The 17,093-nt window shown below is 43.5% G+C and overlaps 1 protein-coding gene across 1 annotated transcript in view; it reads left to right on the forward strand.

The window, feature by feature from the left end:
* Positions 1–1,519: 1,519 nt before the first annotated feature.
* CYP27C1 (cytochrome P450 family 27 subfamily C member 1) overlaps positions 1,520–17,093 on the forward strand; it is a 42,693-nt gene continuing 27,119 nt past the window's right edge. Inside the window, exons 1-2 of the mRNA XM_081335462.1 lie at positions 1,520–1,672; positions 16,902–17,092. Of these exons, the coding sequence (XP_081191588.1) occupies positions 1,595–1,672; positions 16,902–17,092 (269 nt within the window). The 5' untranslated portion in view covers positions 1,520–1,594. The remainder of the gene's footprint in view (positions 1,673–16,901; position 17,093) is intronic.

Below are 17,093 nucleotides of genomic sequence, written 5' to 3' on the forward strand. Positions count from 1 at the left end.
ATGACCAATTATTTGGTTTTTTTCTTGGATATAGGATTGAAACTACTTGGTAACTACAGTGGATATATGTACAAAACTGGACATGAGTAAAACTAAAGGAGCTAATAATGCTATTGACAATCATATTCATCTTTCCTATTATCCCACATCTAGAATGTAATCTTGGGAAATGATTGTTATTCATTGACCTATATGTTACACATTATTCCAATTTGTCCCCTATGTGATTTAATAATTACTTGAAATATCAAAGTGGACATACTCTTGAAATTTGAGCTCAATGTGTTTCCTGAATTAGAATGAACTTCACTTAGATTAATGCTAAGTAATAAATTTTGTTGATCAATAAAGCCTATATAGTCTTTGACTTACAACCATTTGTTTAATGACCATTAGAAGTTACAGTAGCAATGAAAAAAATGACAACTATATCTGCAAGGTAGTCTTTGGATTGGATAGTACCATGTCCACAAATAGACTCCCATTATTAGCAAATGGGATTGACATCAAGCAAAAGATTCCATTGGAGGATGAGGACTTTTTTAAAGGATTCCTAGGGGTCCAATTGCCCATTTAAATGAAATTATAATGAGTCAAGATTAGAAATATGTTTGTACACATCAGAAGCAATTCTGAGAATGGAGTGACAATCTTAATGAGTTTTCTCAGAAATCCATGCAAACAGATTCTGACAGGATAAAATTGTCTTTTCTCTCTTCATAGTTATTATTTAATCTTTTAAAATATCCAACTATAATAATTAAAACATGGAACAAACAAAATCAAAATAATTACATAAAAATAGTTCTACTTTAGAAGGCACATTAGCTTCAAGATACAGTATTATCTGTATTTAATATGGAACAAAATAATGAAATTAAGCAGATGAATATCATTTAAAGATGTCTTCTTGTGCCTTTTCTGTAATGCACTTCTACACATTAAATAAGCTTTCAAATGTTCTATTTTAGTATTAACTGACACATAAAAACCAAGTAAAACTACAAAAAATAGACACGTAACTCAATTTTTTTTGCCAAACCAATGTAAAATAGAAGCCCCAGTGTTGGCACTGTCAGATGATGTATTTCAGTATGGCACTTTTCCGACCTAAATGAAACAAAATGCATCATCGGCTTTCTCTCTTGAAGTCTCAGACCACCCCGCCTTTTTCAGCCTCCGGGGAGGGAGTCTTTAATAATGGCCTGTGTAAACTGATGCTTAGGCAGTAAGTTTGGAGAAGCGCTGCCTGACTAGAAATCAAGCAGAGAAGCTCAGTCTAAATGAAAATCAGTTTGTGAGGGTTAGCAAAAGTTTTGTCTAACTTAAAATGACTCTTCTCTTCAAAGCTTTGAAAATGGATTGCAAACAGGTGATTGAGGCTCAAAGGAACTGTGTTTATAGTGTTGTTTTTGGCAATAAGTTTCACCAGCTGCCCAAACTTTCAGGCAGCACTTCCTTGGAGATGCAAAATAATGCTGCTGCAGCAACAGAGGACAAAGAAGAGGAGATGGTGGAAACTTCAGAGGAAGCCAAGGGACTTCTCAAACCCAGCCAGCATCCAAGCTGCCGAAGAGTGAAAAGCCTGAAAGAAATGCCAGGACCCAAGACTTTCTCCAATCTCATTGAATTTTTCTGTAAGGATGGTTTTGCCCGCATTCATGAAATACAGGTACAATTTAATGAAAAACAATCATTGTTGAGATTGATTATATTTGCTTTTTGTTGCACAAAGCAATTCTTAAAATTTAACTTAGCTTGCTTGCTCTTTATGGCGATGACATCTTAATACTAGAGTTTTACTACTAAGTATCATTTCCTACTTTCTCTCCATTTCCCAGCTATCATGTTGTCTGGTTGTGATAATTTTTTTTTCATTCTGCAGAAATATTTTAGGCTCCGATTTTATTAATAACATATATTGCAGTGGAGTGGCATAACTTGTGGGGCTGAGGAATAAGAGACTGTTAACCTCTATACTTAAGGTATCTGCAGCCTTTAAATGGTAGTCAGGTTAATATTAGCGTGTTCACATGTGCACGTTCCCATACTTAGAGCAAGGCTGCAAGAGGGGGAAACAGGGAAATGATTCAGTGAATGCTTGGATTAGTTTAAAGCTGCATCCATTTCCGTGGGAGTTAGTTCCAAGTAGATATACACTTAGATTTTTATTTTAGTTGCCTCAGCGTATTTCTGCACCGAGATCTCTTTTCCTCTTGAGATTGAATTTAATTGACCAAAATACTCCGTTGGTTTTCCAATCTTTCCAATCTGTTTGCAAGAGCGTCCAGGTACAAGTCACATTGCTGGGCTTTGCCCACAGAGTCAACAGCAACCTATTTTCAGGCTTTTCAGCCATCCACCCATCCCTCTTTTCCCTCAGGCTAAGAGACCATTTTGTCCTTTTAGCTTATTCTGGCCCCCTACCCACGTTCATGGGTATACAACGCTATTAAAACCCGCTGCTCGTTGTATACATGCTAGATTATTTCATTTGGACGGTTTAAGGGAGAGAGCAGCAGCACGATCTGCCGGCTAAGCATTTAACAGCCTCACTAACAGAAGGCGGGCATTGTGAAGCCCTCCCATTTTTTCAGCCGGCTTGCCTTTCTCTCTTCACGGAGTTGCGCGCGCCCGCCCGCCGCTGCGCGCGCCCGCGAGGGTCTAACGGTGCCAAACCCCCACCCCCACCCCACTCCAAACAACGACACATTCTCCTCACACGGCGCTTCCAAGGTGATGGTGTGGGGGGGGGAAGCGAGCTAGAACCACGCAAACGCTACTATCTTTTCCGTTCGCTCTTCCAATTTCCATTCAGTTGATAAGAAAACGAACCCTACATCGTGTTCAATCGCTGGCACGGAGCGCGCGCCGCGCGCGCATGCGCGCTTTCTATAGCGGTGGATGGATCGAATTTCGGAAGAATGGGCCAGGATTCTCCGACCGTCCTCTTTCCCCATTGGCTCCTGCTTACTATTATTTTTCACATTTGGCTCCAAAGTCCCTCCCCCATTCCATGACAAGATGGTTGCCATGGAGCGAGGGTGTTTTCACACATCTAATATTTGCGTACATAGATTCCGCCCCCCCCCCCTCCCTGAATCTCTGGTGCTTTTGACATCCCCCATTGCTGGCAATAATAGCGTCAGTGTTTCTCAACTCTTGCTAAAGAGCTCCTATTTCTCAACAAGCATAATTATCCCACTTAGCCTTTATAGAGGTCTATAAAATACAGGGACACGGTGGCTCAGTGGGTTAGGATGCTGAGCTTGTTGATCAGAAGGTCGGCAGTTTGGTGGGTCGAATCCCGAGTGCCGCGTAACAGAGTGAGCACCTGTTACTCGTCCCAGCTTCTGCCAACCTAGCAGTTCGAAAGCACGTAAAAATGCAAGTAGAAAAATAGGGACCACTACAGTGGGAAGGTAACAGCGTTCCGTGCACCTTTGGCGTCTAGTCATGCCGGCCACATGACCACGGAGATGTCCTCGGACAAACGCTGGCTCTTCGGCTTTGAAACGGAGATGAGCACCGGCCCCTAGAGTCGGAAACGACTAGCACGCATGTGCGGGGGAACCTTTACCTTTACCTTTATAAAATAGAGGTAAGCCAAGCCACTTGACTAAAGGGGGAAAATGTATTTGAAAAACAAGAATGGAAGGTAATTAGTTAAAATTGTATAAAGTCTGTTATGTCAGTAGTTTTGTTGCAAAAATGTAAGTAGCTGGTTGCAAAGAAGGTTCCTTGAAGCGGGAGATTCTGGTGCAACTATTGGTTAAAGTTGTAAAGGCGGGAAAACCCGGACTTGTGATTGGATACAGTTTAAACAGCTCTAGTATAAAAGCCAGAGTTATTGTGACAGTTGACAGTTGACATATGTGTATTGAATAAACCATTTTGCTGTTAACCTCTCTGAGTCATTCGTCTGCCTGAACTAAACAACTGGCGACGAAGGTGGGATAGACGGCGGACTAGAGAAGGACCAGCGGAACAGCTGCGCGTAAGGCGGCAAATTTAAAAAGAATTCACAGTCAACCACAAGCGGCCGCGGCGGAATCAACAATCCCCCGAATGGCGCAAATTGGGTCCTTAAAAGAATTCGATCCAAACTTCCCAGAGGACTGGGAAGAATATGTGGGACAGGTCGAAGGGTTTTTGCTCGTTAACGGCATAACCGATGACCGAAAAAAGGCGGCTGCCTTACTAACCATTTGCGGCACACCAGTGTATCGGGTTGCTGTGGGACTTTGTCAACCACTGCCAGTTTCTAGCGTTCCGTATGCCGATTTATTGGCCAAATTAAAAGTACACTTTATGCCAAGGAGATCAGAACTCTTTTGGCGGCGCATTTTCGAAAAACGGAATCAGAGACCGGGCGAGTCAATTCAAAAATTCGTTGCTGCAGTCAGAGAAGCAGCAGTACGTTGCAAGTATGACAACTTAGAGATAAGAATTCGGGACAGAGTGGTGCTGGGCTTGCGAGATGAGCAGCTACAAAACAGAATTATCGCTAAGCCCACCGGTGACTTGCAAGAAGTACTCGACGAACTCTTGACTTATGAATCCACCGGGTATCGCGACCCCCCCGAAATAGCATGGCCGCGTCTGCCGAAATAAATCAAGAAGGCCTTGTGGACTGCGGGGAGGTGGACCAACAATGGGAAGCCGACATCGCCGAAGTCACCAGACGGTTCGGAAAAATGGCGGCAAAACCATCCCGAAGCGACGGGCCGGAACCGAGTCGTCGATTCCAACCGACAACATCACAACGACAAACAACAACAACAACCCAACGACAACTGAGAGACACTGCAACGAGACCGCGTGACAACGACAATAGATGTGGCAGCTGTGGGGGCAATCATCCCCGAGCAACTTGCAGATTCCGTACTGCCAGATGCAGATTGTGCGGGAAGACCGGCCACATTCAAGCCATTTGCAGGGGTCGTGCACGCGACAATCGCCTACACGAAGTCGACGTTTGGCCCGAAGGTAAGGTAACCCCTTACTATAGTGGCAAAGAGACCCCTAGACTGTGGGCTCAATACCCGAACCGCGGGGAGGTGGCGCGAGTCAATCACAGAGTCAATCACAGTAGGAAGGAAAAAATTAACAAAATTGTGGGATCAAAATTAAAAATTGTTGTCCAATTGCAAGGAATTCCTTGCAAAATGGAAATCGATTCTGGGGCCTCAGTGTCCATAATATCCAGTGAAACCCTTAAAAAGATTGAACAAAAAAGTGGCAGAAAGATTCCACTCAGTTCAACCAAAATCCAATTGACCGACTTCCAAAAAACCCCAATAAAAATTAAAGGAAAAATTACCCTTAGAGTTAAATATAAGGGGTTTAATGGAACACTAGATTTAATAGTTACAGAAGGCCATAGAACTAGTTTAATAGGCCTTAACTGGTTCCCCGCCCTGGGAATTTGGATAGGGGGAATAAACACAGTTATTAATAATAAGACCCTCAAATCAGTCTGTGATGAATTCGCAGACGTATTTGATGGGTCTTTGGGTAAATATAAAGGGCCCCCAATTAATTTTAATTTAGACCCGTCGGTTAAACCCATCAGGCTTAAGGCCCGAAGGGTGCCTTTCGCCCTTAAGCAAAAAATCGAGGCCGAGCTCGATAAGCTTGTAGGCCAAGGCGTCCTAGAACCGGTCGAGGGTGGTTTGTGGGAAACGCCGATCGTCACACCCCTTAAACCTAATGGGGATGTGAGGATCTGCACTGACTACAAGGCCACCCTGAACCTCGGAATGAAAAAACATGCTTACCCGGTCCCGACGGTGAAGCAGGTCCTCGCCACGATACAGGACGGCGCCATATTTGCCAAGTTAGACTTGGCGCAGGCGTACTTGCAACTTACTGTTTCCAGGGAGGCTGCTGAAGCTCAAACTATTGTTACCCACAAGGGGGCGTTCCGAGTCCACACACTGCAATTTGGTATTGCAGCAGCTCCAGGCATCTTCCAGGAGGTGATGGAGAGGACCTTAAAGGGCATACCTGGTGTATGCCCTTATTTTGATGATGTTCTAATAGCTGGAAGAAATGAAGAAATATTAGCTGAACGTCTGGAACAGGTATTGGGAAGATTTAGGGGGGCTGGACTTAAATTTAAAAAGGATAAATGCTGTATTGGGGTTAAATCCACAGAATTTTTAGGATTTAGGATAGATAAAGATGGAATTCATCCTACACCAGAAAAAATTAAGGCAATTAAATTGGCACCAGAACCAAAAAACAAGGCTGAATTACAAGCCTTTTTAGGATTAGTTAACTTTTATCACACATTCGTGCCTCATAAAGCTGCCATAGCAGAACCACTACATAGACTTTTAGATAAAAAAACCCCATGGCAGTGGCATGATAAACATAGAGTCAGTTTTCAAACATTAAAAGATATTCTTTCAAGCCAATCCACAGTAACTCATTTTATTGAGAATAAACCAATCTATTTAGCTTGTGATGCTTCACCTTATGGTGTGGGGGCTGTTATCAGCCACTTGGATAGTCAAGGTATTCAAAATGGATTCCGCGAGATTCCAGGCAGCGCTGGGGTACCCACCTGCCTCCCCCACTCACAGCTCGGCAGATGCCTTAGTGGAAGCTTGGGAAAGGGCAGCCACTGAGGCTCTTGACCGAGTTGTACCCTTGCGGCCCCTGACCCGATGCAGATCCTGTCGAGCTCCATGGTTCTCCGCGGAGCTCCGGGAGATGAAGCGCCGGAGACGGGGCCTAGAGAGCGGTTGGAGGTCCAGCCGATCCGAATCCGACCGATTGCGACTAAGAACCCATATTAGGTCTTATCTCGCTGCGATAAGGGTGGCGAGGTCTAATCACTTCGCTACCCTTATCGCGTCCGCAGATAATCGCCCGGCCGCTCTGTTTAGGGTGACTCGCTCCCTCCTTAATCAGGAGGTGAGGGAGGAACCCTTGCAGGGTCGTGCCGAGGAGTTTAACAATTATCTGTCGGACAAAATCACTCGGATTCGGACCGGTCTGGACTCCGACTGGGCAGAGTCTGGCGATCAGGACGCGGGTGGTCTTGTCGATATCACTTGGGAGGAGTTTGATTCTGTGACTCCGGAGGAAGTGGACAGGATTATGGGGAGACTGAGCTCCACCACATGTTTATTGGACCCGTGCCCTTCCTGGCTGATTTATGCAGCCCGGGAGAGGACACGCAGCTGGTTCCAGGCAGTTATATCAGCTTCTTTGAGTGAGGGTAGCTTCCCTGCCGTCTTGAAAGAGGCGGTGGTGAGGCCCCTCCTCAAGAAGCCTGCCTTGGACCCAGCTGTATTGAACAACTTTCGTCCGGTCTCCAACCTTCGCTTTCTTGCGAAGGTTGTTGAGAGTGTGGTGGCGCATCAGCTCCCTTTGGTCCTGGATGAAGTGGATTATCTAGACCCGTACCAATCGGGTTTCAGGCCCGGGCACAGCACGGAGACGGCATTGGTCGCGCTGGTGAATGATCTCTGGAGGGCTCGGGACAGGGGTCATTTCTCTGTTCTAGTCCTATTGGACCTCTCAGCGGCTTTCGATACCATCGACCATGGTATCCTGCTGCGGCGTCTCAGGGGATTGGGAGTGGGAGGCACGGTTTTACAGTGGTTCTCCTCCTATCTCCAGGGACGCTCGCAGTCGGTGTTGACAGGAGGGCAGAGGTCGACCGCGAGGTCTCTCGTTTGTGGAGTTCCTCAGGGGTCGGTCCTCTCGCCTCTCCTGTTCAACATCTATATGAAACCGCTGGGTGAGATCATTCGTGGCTTTGGAGTTGGGTATCATCAGTACACTGATGATACCCAGCTTTTTCTTTCTACCCCAAACCACCCCAGTGATGCCCTCAACGTGATGTCCCGTTGCCTGGAGGCGGTTCGGGTCTGGATGGGGAGGAACAGACTTCAACTCAACCCCGACAAGACCGAGTGGCTTTGCATACCTTCATCCCGGGTCTATTCGGATATTCCATCTCTTTCTATGGGGGGTGAATTATTACCCCCCGTAGATAGGGCTCGCAACTTGGGAGTCCTCCTAGATTCGCGGCTTACCTTGGAAGATCACATGGTGGCCGTGACTAGGGGGGCTTTCGCCCAGGTTCGCCTGGTGCGCCAGTTGCGGCCCTATCTAAGCCGGGATGATTTATGCACGGTCACTCACGCGCTCGTGACCTCTCGTCTAGACTACTGCAACGCTCTCTACATGGGGCTTCCCTTGAGGACCACCCGGAGGCTCCAACTGGTACAGAATGCAGCCGCGAGAGTTGTGTTGGGAGTTTCCCGATACTCCCACGTGACACCTCTGCTCCGTGAGCTGCATTGGTTGCCAGTTGTCTTCCGGGTGAGATTCAAGGTGCTAGTAATGGTGTTCAAAGCCCTCCATGGCATGGGGCCGGAGTACCTCAGGGAACATCTGCTGCCGGCATCAAGCTCCCTGCGCCCTGTGCGTTCCCACAGAGAGGGCCTCCTCAGGGTGCCACCGGTCAGAGAATGCCGTCTGGTGGCCCCCAGGGGGAGATCCTTCTCTGTGGGCGCCCCGGAGCTATGGAACCAGTTACCGGTTGAGCTCCGGACGGCGCCCGATCTGCGCTCCTTTCGCCGCGATCTGAAAACATACTTGTTCGAGCAAGCCGGCCTGGCCTGAGGGGGGATTGGTGGGGTTTTTTATCATTCTTATTGGGGTTTTTTACTATGTATCAATTGTATTTTAATCGGGCATGCATTTAATTATCTTTTAATTTTTGTAAATTTCTGTGTTTTATTCTTGCCCTGTACACCGCCCTGAGTCCTTCGGGAGAAGGGCGGTATAGAAATGATAATAAATTAAAATTAAATTAAAAGCCAATTGCATACTATTCCAGGACGCTTACCAAAGCCGAACGGAATTATGCACAGATTGATAGAGAAGCATTAGCAATCGTGGCAGGAGTAAAAAAGTTCCATGATTACCTTTATGGTAGGAACTTTACCATACTCACTGACCACAAACCATTATTGGGACTGTTTACCACCGATAAACAGACACCCCAAATAATGTCTCCCAGGATGCTGAGGTGGTCAATTTTCCTCTCAGCATATTCATTCTCACTTCAACATAGACCAGGTAAGGAAATGGGCCATGCAGATGCCCTTAGCAGACTGCCCTTAAGCAACACAGAGGAGGACCCTGCTCCAGTGGGACAAATTATGTCATTACAGGAAATTCCTGATTGCCCTTTAACTGCAAAAGAAATAGCTGAGGCTACTAAAAAAGACCTTATCCTCAAAAGGATCATGGCCTGGGTCCTCAGTGGGTGGCCTAGTACTAACCCTGATGCCAAGTACATTCCATATTTTAGGAGGAAGAATGAACTATCATCCCATTTGGGATGTATATTGTGGGGCAACCGTGTTGTCATTCCTGAACTCCACAGATCTATAGTTTTATCAGAATTACATGAGGGTCACCCTGGAATAGTACGTATGAAGGCATTAGCTAGAAGTCACTTGTGGTGGCCAGGACTTGATAAAGACATTGAAGAATGTGTTTCAGGATGTTATTTGTGTCAGCGATCTAGACCTGAGCTGCCACACACTCACACTCATAAGTGGGAATTGGCCAGGAATCCTTGGTCTAGGATTCATATTGATTTTGCTGGACCTTTTCAAGGTTTAACCTTCCTAGTTGTGGTGGACAGTTTCTCTAGGTGGCTAGAGGTAGTGCCTGTCAGTTCAATGACATCTGGTAGAACAATACAGGTCTTAAGGGGCCTCTTTGCCACTCATGGGTTACCTGATGTGATTGTATCGGATAATGGGCCACAATTCACCTCTGTTGAATTTCAGGACTTCCTCAGGGCCAACTCGATTAGGCATGCAACATCAGCACCCTTCCACCCGTCCACCAATGGCTTGGCTGAACGCAACGTGAGAACCACCAAAGACGCCTTGAGGCGAATCATCCGTGGCGATTGGCACCAAAGACTGGCAGACTTTTTGCTGACCCAGCACACAACCCCTTGCACGGCTACTGGGAAAAGCCCGGCGGAAATGAGGTGGGGCAAACGGCTAACCACCAAACTGGACAGGCTACATCCTGACAAACTACCCTCAAGTGCTGAACCGGACATTCCAAACAGATCATTCAAAATTGGAGACTTAGTCTGGGCCAGAAACTATGGACAGGGGGACAAATGGGTCCCGGGGGTGGTCACTGACATATTGGGGCCGTTGTCTTACACCATTGAGGGGGAAGGGAATAGAATAAGTAAAAGACACATAGATCAGCTAAGGAAGAGAGTTATTGGAAGTATGCCAGTAGATGGGGGTCAAAGCGTACACGGGGGGAACACTGCATCTTGGTGTAATCATAACAACCTGCCGGTTAGCGGGGAAGCGGAAATTCAAACCAGTGTGTCCACAGCTAACCCACAACACGGCCAAATTGACTGGGAGCTGTCCTCTTTGAGCAGGCCTGCAATAGCTGAGCATCAACATCAAACACAACAACAATCACAGCCTGTTAGTAGAGAAGCGTCAGAGCCTGTAATTCAAGAGTCCAGACCCATAAATATAAGCCAGCCTAGCAGACAGTCAGCTAGCAATGACTTAAGTAACCAAACCAATAGATATCCATCTAGGGTCCATAGGCCACCCAAATACTTGAGAGATTACGTCAATAAATAACATCAACTGGGGGGGAAGGGGTGTTATGTCAGTAGCTTTGTTGCAAAAATGTAAGTAGCTGGTTGCAAAGAAGGTTCCTTGAAGCGGGAGATTCTGGTGCAACTATTGGTTAAAGTTGTAAAGGCGGGAAAACCCGGACTTGTGATTGGATACAGTTTAAACAGCTCTAGTATAAAAGCCAGAGTTATTGTGACAGTTGACAGTTGACATATGTGTATTGAATAAACCATTTTGCTGTTAACCTCTCTGAGTCATTCGTCTGCCTGAACTAAACAAAGTCATTTCTAATTGCATCCGTACATGTGCCAATAATAATAACCCTTCCAGCAGGAGCCATCTTTTGCTTGTGGGCTTCATTGGTGAGAGGAGGCTCTGGCTAGCACGTAAGAAAAACCCAGCTGCATCATGGAAAAAGAAAGGTTGTAAGAAGGCCCAGATTGGTACAGTAAAGGCACATGGTGCTGCAAGAAGGGCTGGGTGGTGCAAGTGGCAGCAGTGGGTAGCCAAAATAATGGAGATATGGGGGAATTTAAGAGGAAGCAGTCCCATACCATTACAAGGCTTGCAGCTGGGTGGGACCAAGGTAGGAATTGGGCTGGGATCTCAATTGTTGATTGGTAAAATTTGGTAAAGGGACGCGGTGGCTCAGTGGGTTAAGACGCTGAGCTTGTCAATCAGAAGGTCGGCAGTTTGGCAGGTCGAATCCCGAGTGCCTCATAACAGAGTGAGCGCTTGTTACTCGTCCCAGCTTCTGCCAACCTAGCAGTTCGAAAGCACGTAAAAATGCAAGTAGAAAAATAGGGACCACTACGGTGGGAAGGTAACAGCGTTCCGTGCGCCTTTGGCGTCTAGTCATGCCAGCCACATGACCACGGAGACGTCCTCAGACAAGCGCTGGCTCTTTGGCTTTGAAACGGAGATGAGCACTGGCCCCTAGAGTCGGAAACGACTAGCACGCATGTGTGGGGGAACCTTTACCTTTACCTTAAAATTTGGTAAATGACAGTAATGGGGCAGCCAGGATTGCAATAGCTAAGTGATATGGTCACATGACATTGTATCACATGACTGTCACTTGGTGACAAAAATTTTGGCCTCAGTTTCTGTTAACTGAGGACTACCTCAGAATCACTGCTGTGAGATGGATGGCTCCATAAATCATAAGTATGATTTCACAATATCTCAATTACCTAATATTCTTTTCACTACCCACTGAGGGACTCCTTTCCAATTCTTCCAATTTGCTTTCTTTACAGCTCAAACAACCAAGAGCAGGTATCTTGAGTTTGCTGGAAATGCATCTGTGGTCAGCTGTTGGGAGTTTATTCATGTCTCTTAATGAGATAACAGTTTAAAGGGATTGTGGATGAGTGAATAATTCACACTAAATTACAAGACAGTGTACAAAAGAATCCATTGTTAACCTACTAGCTTTACTGAGCACAAAACAGATAAGTTTTGCTTCAGCATTTTTATGCACATACTTTTCACTCTCGTATACCAAATCCTCAAGAGGCAATTGCCCAAGGAGATAAAATGGCAAAAATAACTGCAGCTTCAGATGGCAAATATACACAATGTTTCCAATCAACTTCTTGTCCAGGCTTTTATAGCAATCCTCCTAGTTCAGATGTTGATGATGTTGATTAAGTCCATTTCATCTAGGTTTTGTTTTCTACTTGATAAAAAATTTCTTATCTTTGCTTGATTTCTAGTTCTATTTAGTTTACCTTATTGTATTTAGAGAGCTTTGTTCTCTGTTAGCTTTCCTGCTCTGGTTGCTTCCCCCTCCCCAGGCCCTCCCTGATTGTTAAAGACAGTCTGTAATATTATCCATAACAATATCCTTATTCAAGATGATTATGGTTCAGTAGGATATCTTGCAGTGATAGGTAGAAACTTCCTTGAAAGACTACCAGAACCAGACATATTGAATCCATTTGTTTAATATGTAGCAGATGATAGCTGACCACTACAACTAAAGTAGCAAAATTTAATCAGATATGAATTTATTTGTCCATATTTTAATTATATTCCACACATTTCATTTCACATAACTTTGAAAAACCGTTAGCAAGCTTTTTTTTACTACTTAGCCATGTCCAAAAAATACTTTGAGCAATTGCTAATTGGAAAAGCTACAAAGATGCCAAACCACCTTTCCTCCACTGCATTTAACTGCTCCTAGGAACTAATGGTGAAGGATAGCATATCAGCATTTTGAGCTACAGTAATTAGATGCTGCTGTGGTAACTGGAATAAAGGAGATAATCAAACAGATTGGTTATTGAGCGTCAAGTGGGGGAAATTGTCAAGTTCAGGAGTAAGGAGGCAAGATGAAACAATACGCTGGCCAGAAGTCTATGGAGATACAATTCTGTAAAGGAAACAACAGCTTTGCTCTTATGTCTGAAAACTGCAATAGAACAAAAACAGAAAAAATGACTCAGTTTTCAAAACTAGGAAGTATTGTATGATGAAATATACCAGGGCTGTCAAACTTGCCACGTCACATGATGTGTCGCCACATATTGCAACTTTTTTTCCATTGCTGGCAATGGGGTGGGCTGGTTTTGCCATGATGCATCTGGCCCATGGGCCGTTAGTTTGACACCCCTGAAATAGACCAAAGCTATTTTTGAATTAGCAGAGAAATCTGCTTGATTGCGTATTTGTGATTTTAAAAGATGCCTAATCAAATGTAACCAATTATTTCAAATTTGTTGGTACAACTTTACATCTAAACAGAGAAACTATTGTTCAACTGTTTATTGGAAGCTGCTGAAAGTGGTATTAAGTGAGAATGACTCTGAAATAATGTTTAGCTTTTTTGGTTAAAAGTCTTCCATAAATTAATATGATTAACTTTTTTATATAATTCTATTTGTGTACAGTGGGTAAAAGAAAAATCTGAACCCTGCACTTAAATGGTACAGTTTGATATACAAAATGTTCCCTTATAATATATGTGAAAGGCAGAGAGAGTTTAGTGGTTTTACAATGAGAGTTCTGTTTGTCAGTAACCTGATTCCAACATTAAGTCAGGATGTAACGTCTATGGCTGGTACTTTGTTGGTTAAAGTGACACAACATTGCTTTAGAGGAGCTGTATTCTTCATAGTTTAGATTAGGAAACCATAATGGTTTTCCTTGCTTCTACCCACCCAGGTTGTATAGCTGTGTCCAAAATATTATGTAATGCCAAAAAGGAAAGTTTAAATTTTAAAAAGAAGATTCTAAACTAACAGATTCTGCAGCCTGAATAAGTTTGAAAGATCCGATCTAAGCTGACAGGCTGTAAAGAACCCATGCTAAAGCCCATACTAAAATCCTAAAAGGCAGAGCAGGAACACCATCTGAAGCTACAGTCTGATAAATCTGCAGATGGCACAATCTTGTTAACTAATTTATCAATCTGGCCCAACACCCACAATTTTACAGTCAGGTGTTCAATGCCCAGGAAAGCCCACAGATGTTTGTGATTAATGAAGTAGGCAAAAGACATTGTCCTATATAGGTATGCTGCCAGTTTTTATTACATCTAGCCCCAGATTTGGGGCCAAATACTACAGCTTCAAAAAAACATCCCTTCTCAAACTAACAGAAGGCTATACCATTTATCTCTTCAAACTACTAATGGCATCCTCCCACATAATATGGCCTTTTTGCATCTGTCAACCTGTTGATTTCAGTAAATAGCCATGACTCAAACCCTAGTGCCTATGTCTCATGTAGCATACACACGAGACACTTCTTGTATGGCTGCCATTGAAATTAAAAGGAAATTGGGGTTGGCATAACTTACAACCCATTCATTTAATGACCTTTCAATTTACGATGGTGCTGAAAATAGTGATTATGACTGGTCCTCACACTTAAGTCTGCCACAGTATCCCCGTGATCACATGATCAAAATTTGGCCACTTGGCAACTAGCATGTATTTACATGCAGCATTGGTGTGTTTGTGTGTGTGTGTGTGTCACATGATCACCATTTGCAACCTTTCCAGGGAGCAACAAGCAAAGTCAATGGGAGAAGCCAGATTTTCTTAATGATGATGTCATAGTTCCTAAAATCAGACATGACTCACTAAACTTAGCAATAGGTTCCAGTCCCAATTGTGGTCATAAGATGACGACAACCTGTATAATGGTTGGATTTGCAAATTTCAATAGGGTAGTTGGTGGCTCAGTGTATTGTGTGAACCTAGCCTGTGAAATTAATTTATATTTAATGTTTTGTGTTTTCTTTTATGGAGTTCAAGTTGATATTTATTCTGACATCTCAAAGATTGAGTTTGTTCGGTCTAAATTCCCAAGAAATATTGTTCAAATGCTTTTGTGTGTGCTTGGTGTTTTTCATATATATATATATATATATATATATGCAAACTGACACCCACTGCTTATTTATAAATAATTATAAATAAATAAGCAAACTGACACCCACTATAAAAACATGGCACCACCACAAACACGAAGCCGAACAAAAGCAGCACAACTCACCAGCTCAGGTCTGGGGCTGGCAGCTGAGACCAGCCCATCCACTCAGAACACCCCCCCACCCAATCAGAACACACCCACCATTCAAAACACACTCCCACCCAATCAGAACACACTTGGTCCCCCACCCAATCAGAGCACACCTTCACCCACAGAACACACCCCCTCTGGCAGTTTAAAAAAGAGGAACAAACAGCCACATGCTTCTCCCAGAAGAAGGAAGCTAAAGCCACCAGCCTGATGATGACGGATGGGATTCCGTCGAAACATTGCGCCTACACCTTTAGTTCTACGCGGGGAAAAACCCGAATAACCAAAGATCCACATACAAATATATATATATATATATATATATATATATATATATATATATATATATATATATATATATATATATATGTATGTATGTATGTATGTATGTATGTATGTATGTATGTATGTATATATATATATATATATATATATATATATATATATATATATATATATATATATATATATATATATATATATATACATATATATATATACATATATACATATACATATACATATACATATACATATACATATACATATACATATATATATTGTGTGTATACACGCCCTTGAATCAGTTTTTGACTATTGGTTATTGCATGGACTAATCCCTGCAGTTTATTTGGAAAAGTTTTTTTTTTCTGAAATGGTTTGCCATTACCTCCTTCCTATGGCTGAGAGATATTGACAGACCCAAAGTTACCCAGTCCCAAAGGCTGGCTTTATGCCTAAGGCACGACCATAACTCATGGTCTGCTGTTTTCTAGACTGATGTCATAACCACACCACCAAACTGGCTGTCTTCAAATTTTGGTTAAGTCTTAATATTTTCCTTGTAGGCTGGGTCTGTATGTATTGGTTAACCCTGTTATCTCCAAATGGAAAAAAAGGACTGGAGCAGAAGCTATACCATTATGGCTTCTCTCCTGGTACACTAATGACAGTGAAATACTTGGCAAGGAAGAACCTCAGGCAACAAATATCTGATATGCAGCATTAAATTGAGCATAGCTTAATTCTTACCAATGTCTTCAAAAAGATTTATCTGGAAGGGAGGCTGCAGAAAAATCCCATATCATAAATACCTTTGCCAGTGTAAAGTATTAATTATATTTCACATATTTGCTGTATAGGTAGTCCTCAATTTATAACCATTTGATCAGTGACTGTTCAAAGTTAGGACAATGCTGAGAAAATGGACATGACCCTTACCCAAATTTAGAGCTGTTGCAGTGCCTTCACATGTGAACAGGCATGTGTCAGCCCACTCACTCTTATGAACGGAGTTGTGCTTTAACCTCTTGCCTACCTGCTCCCATTTTGGCCACTCTACACCCCGCCTTGCCTCCCATCAACTGCATAACTCTGAGGCTTCTTGCCACATCTCCATCTACTCCAGCAAGCAGCAGCAAACATTAGTTTGTCCAACTGCCTTCTCTCCCAGTTCCCCACATCAATTTTTCACCAAAGGTTTTCCAAAGACAGCCCAGCCTTCTAAAAGCAGTTCAGTCTTCAGAAAACTTTTGTAGATTTTTAAAGGCTTATGAACCCACATAGACTAGACTAAGGAAACTAATTACTGTTATCTTTAATTGCAGTTTGATATAATACCCATTAGAATTCAGTGCTATATAAAAATGTCACTCTTGCCAGGAGGGATAAGTAATTTGTTCTTTTTTTTCCCCTTCATAGCAGAAACACGTACAGGAATATGGAAAAATTTTCAAGTCTCATTTTGGTCCCAAACTAGTTGTGTCCATTGCAGATAAAGACATGGTGGGTCAGGTTCTACGGGAAGAAGGTTGCACGCCACAAAGAGCTGACATGGATTCCTGGGAGGAATATAGAGCTTTACGGGGACGAGCTACAGGACTTATATCGGCG

The sequence above is a fragment of the Vipera berus genome, assembly GCF_964194415.1.
Source record: "Vipera berus genome assembly, chromosome: 1".
Taxonomy (NCBI): Eukaryota; Metazoa; Chordata; class Lepidosauria; order Squamata; family Viperidae; genus Vipera; species Vipera berus.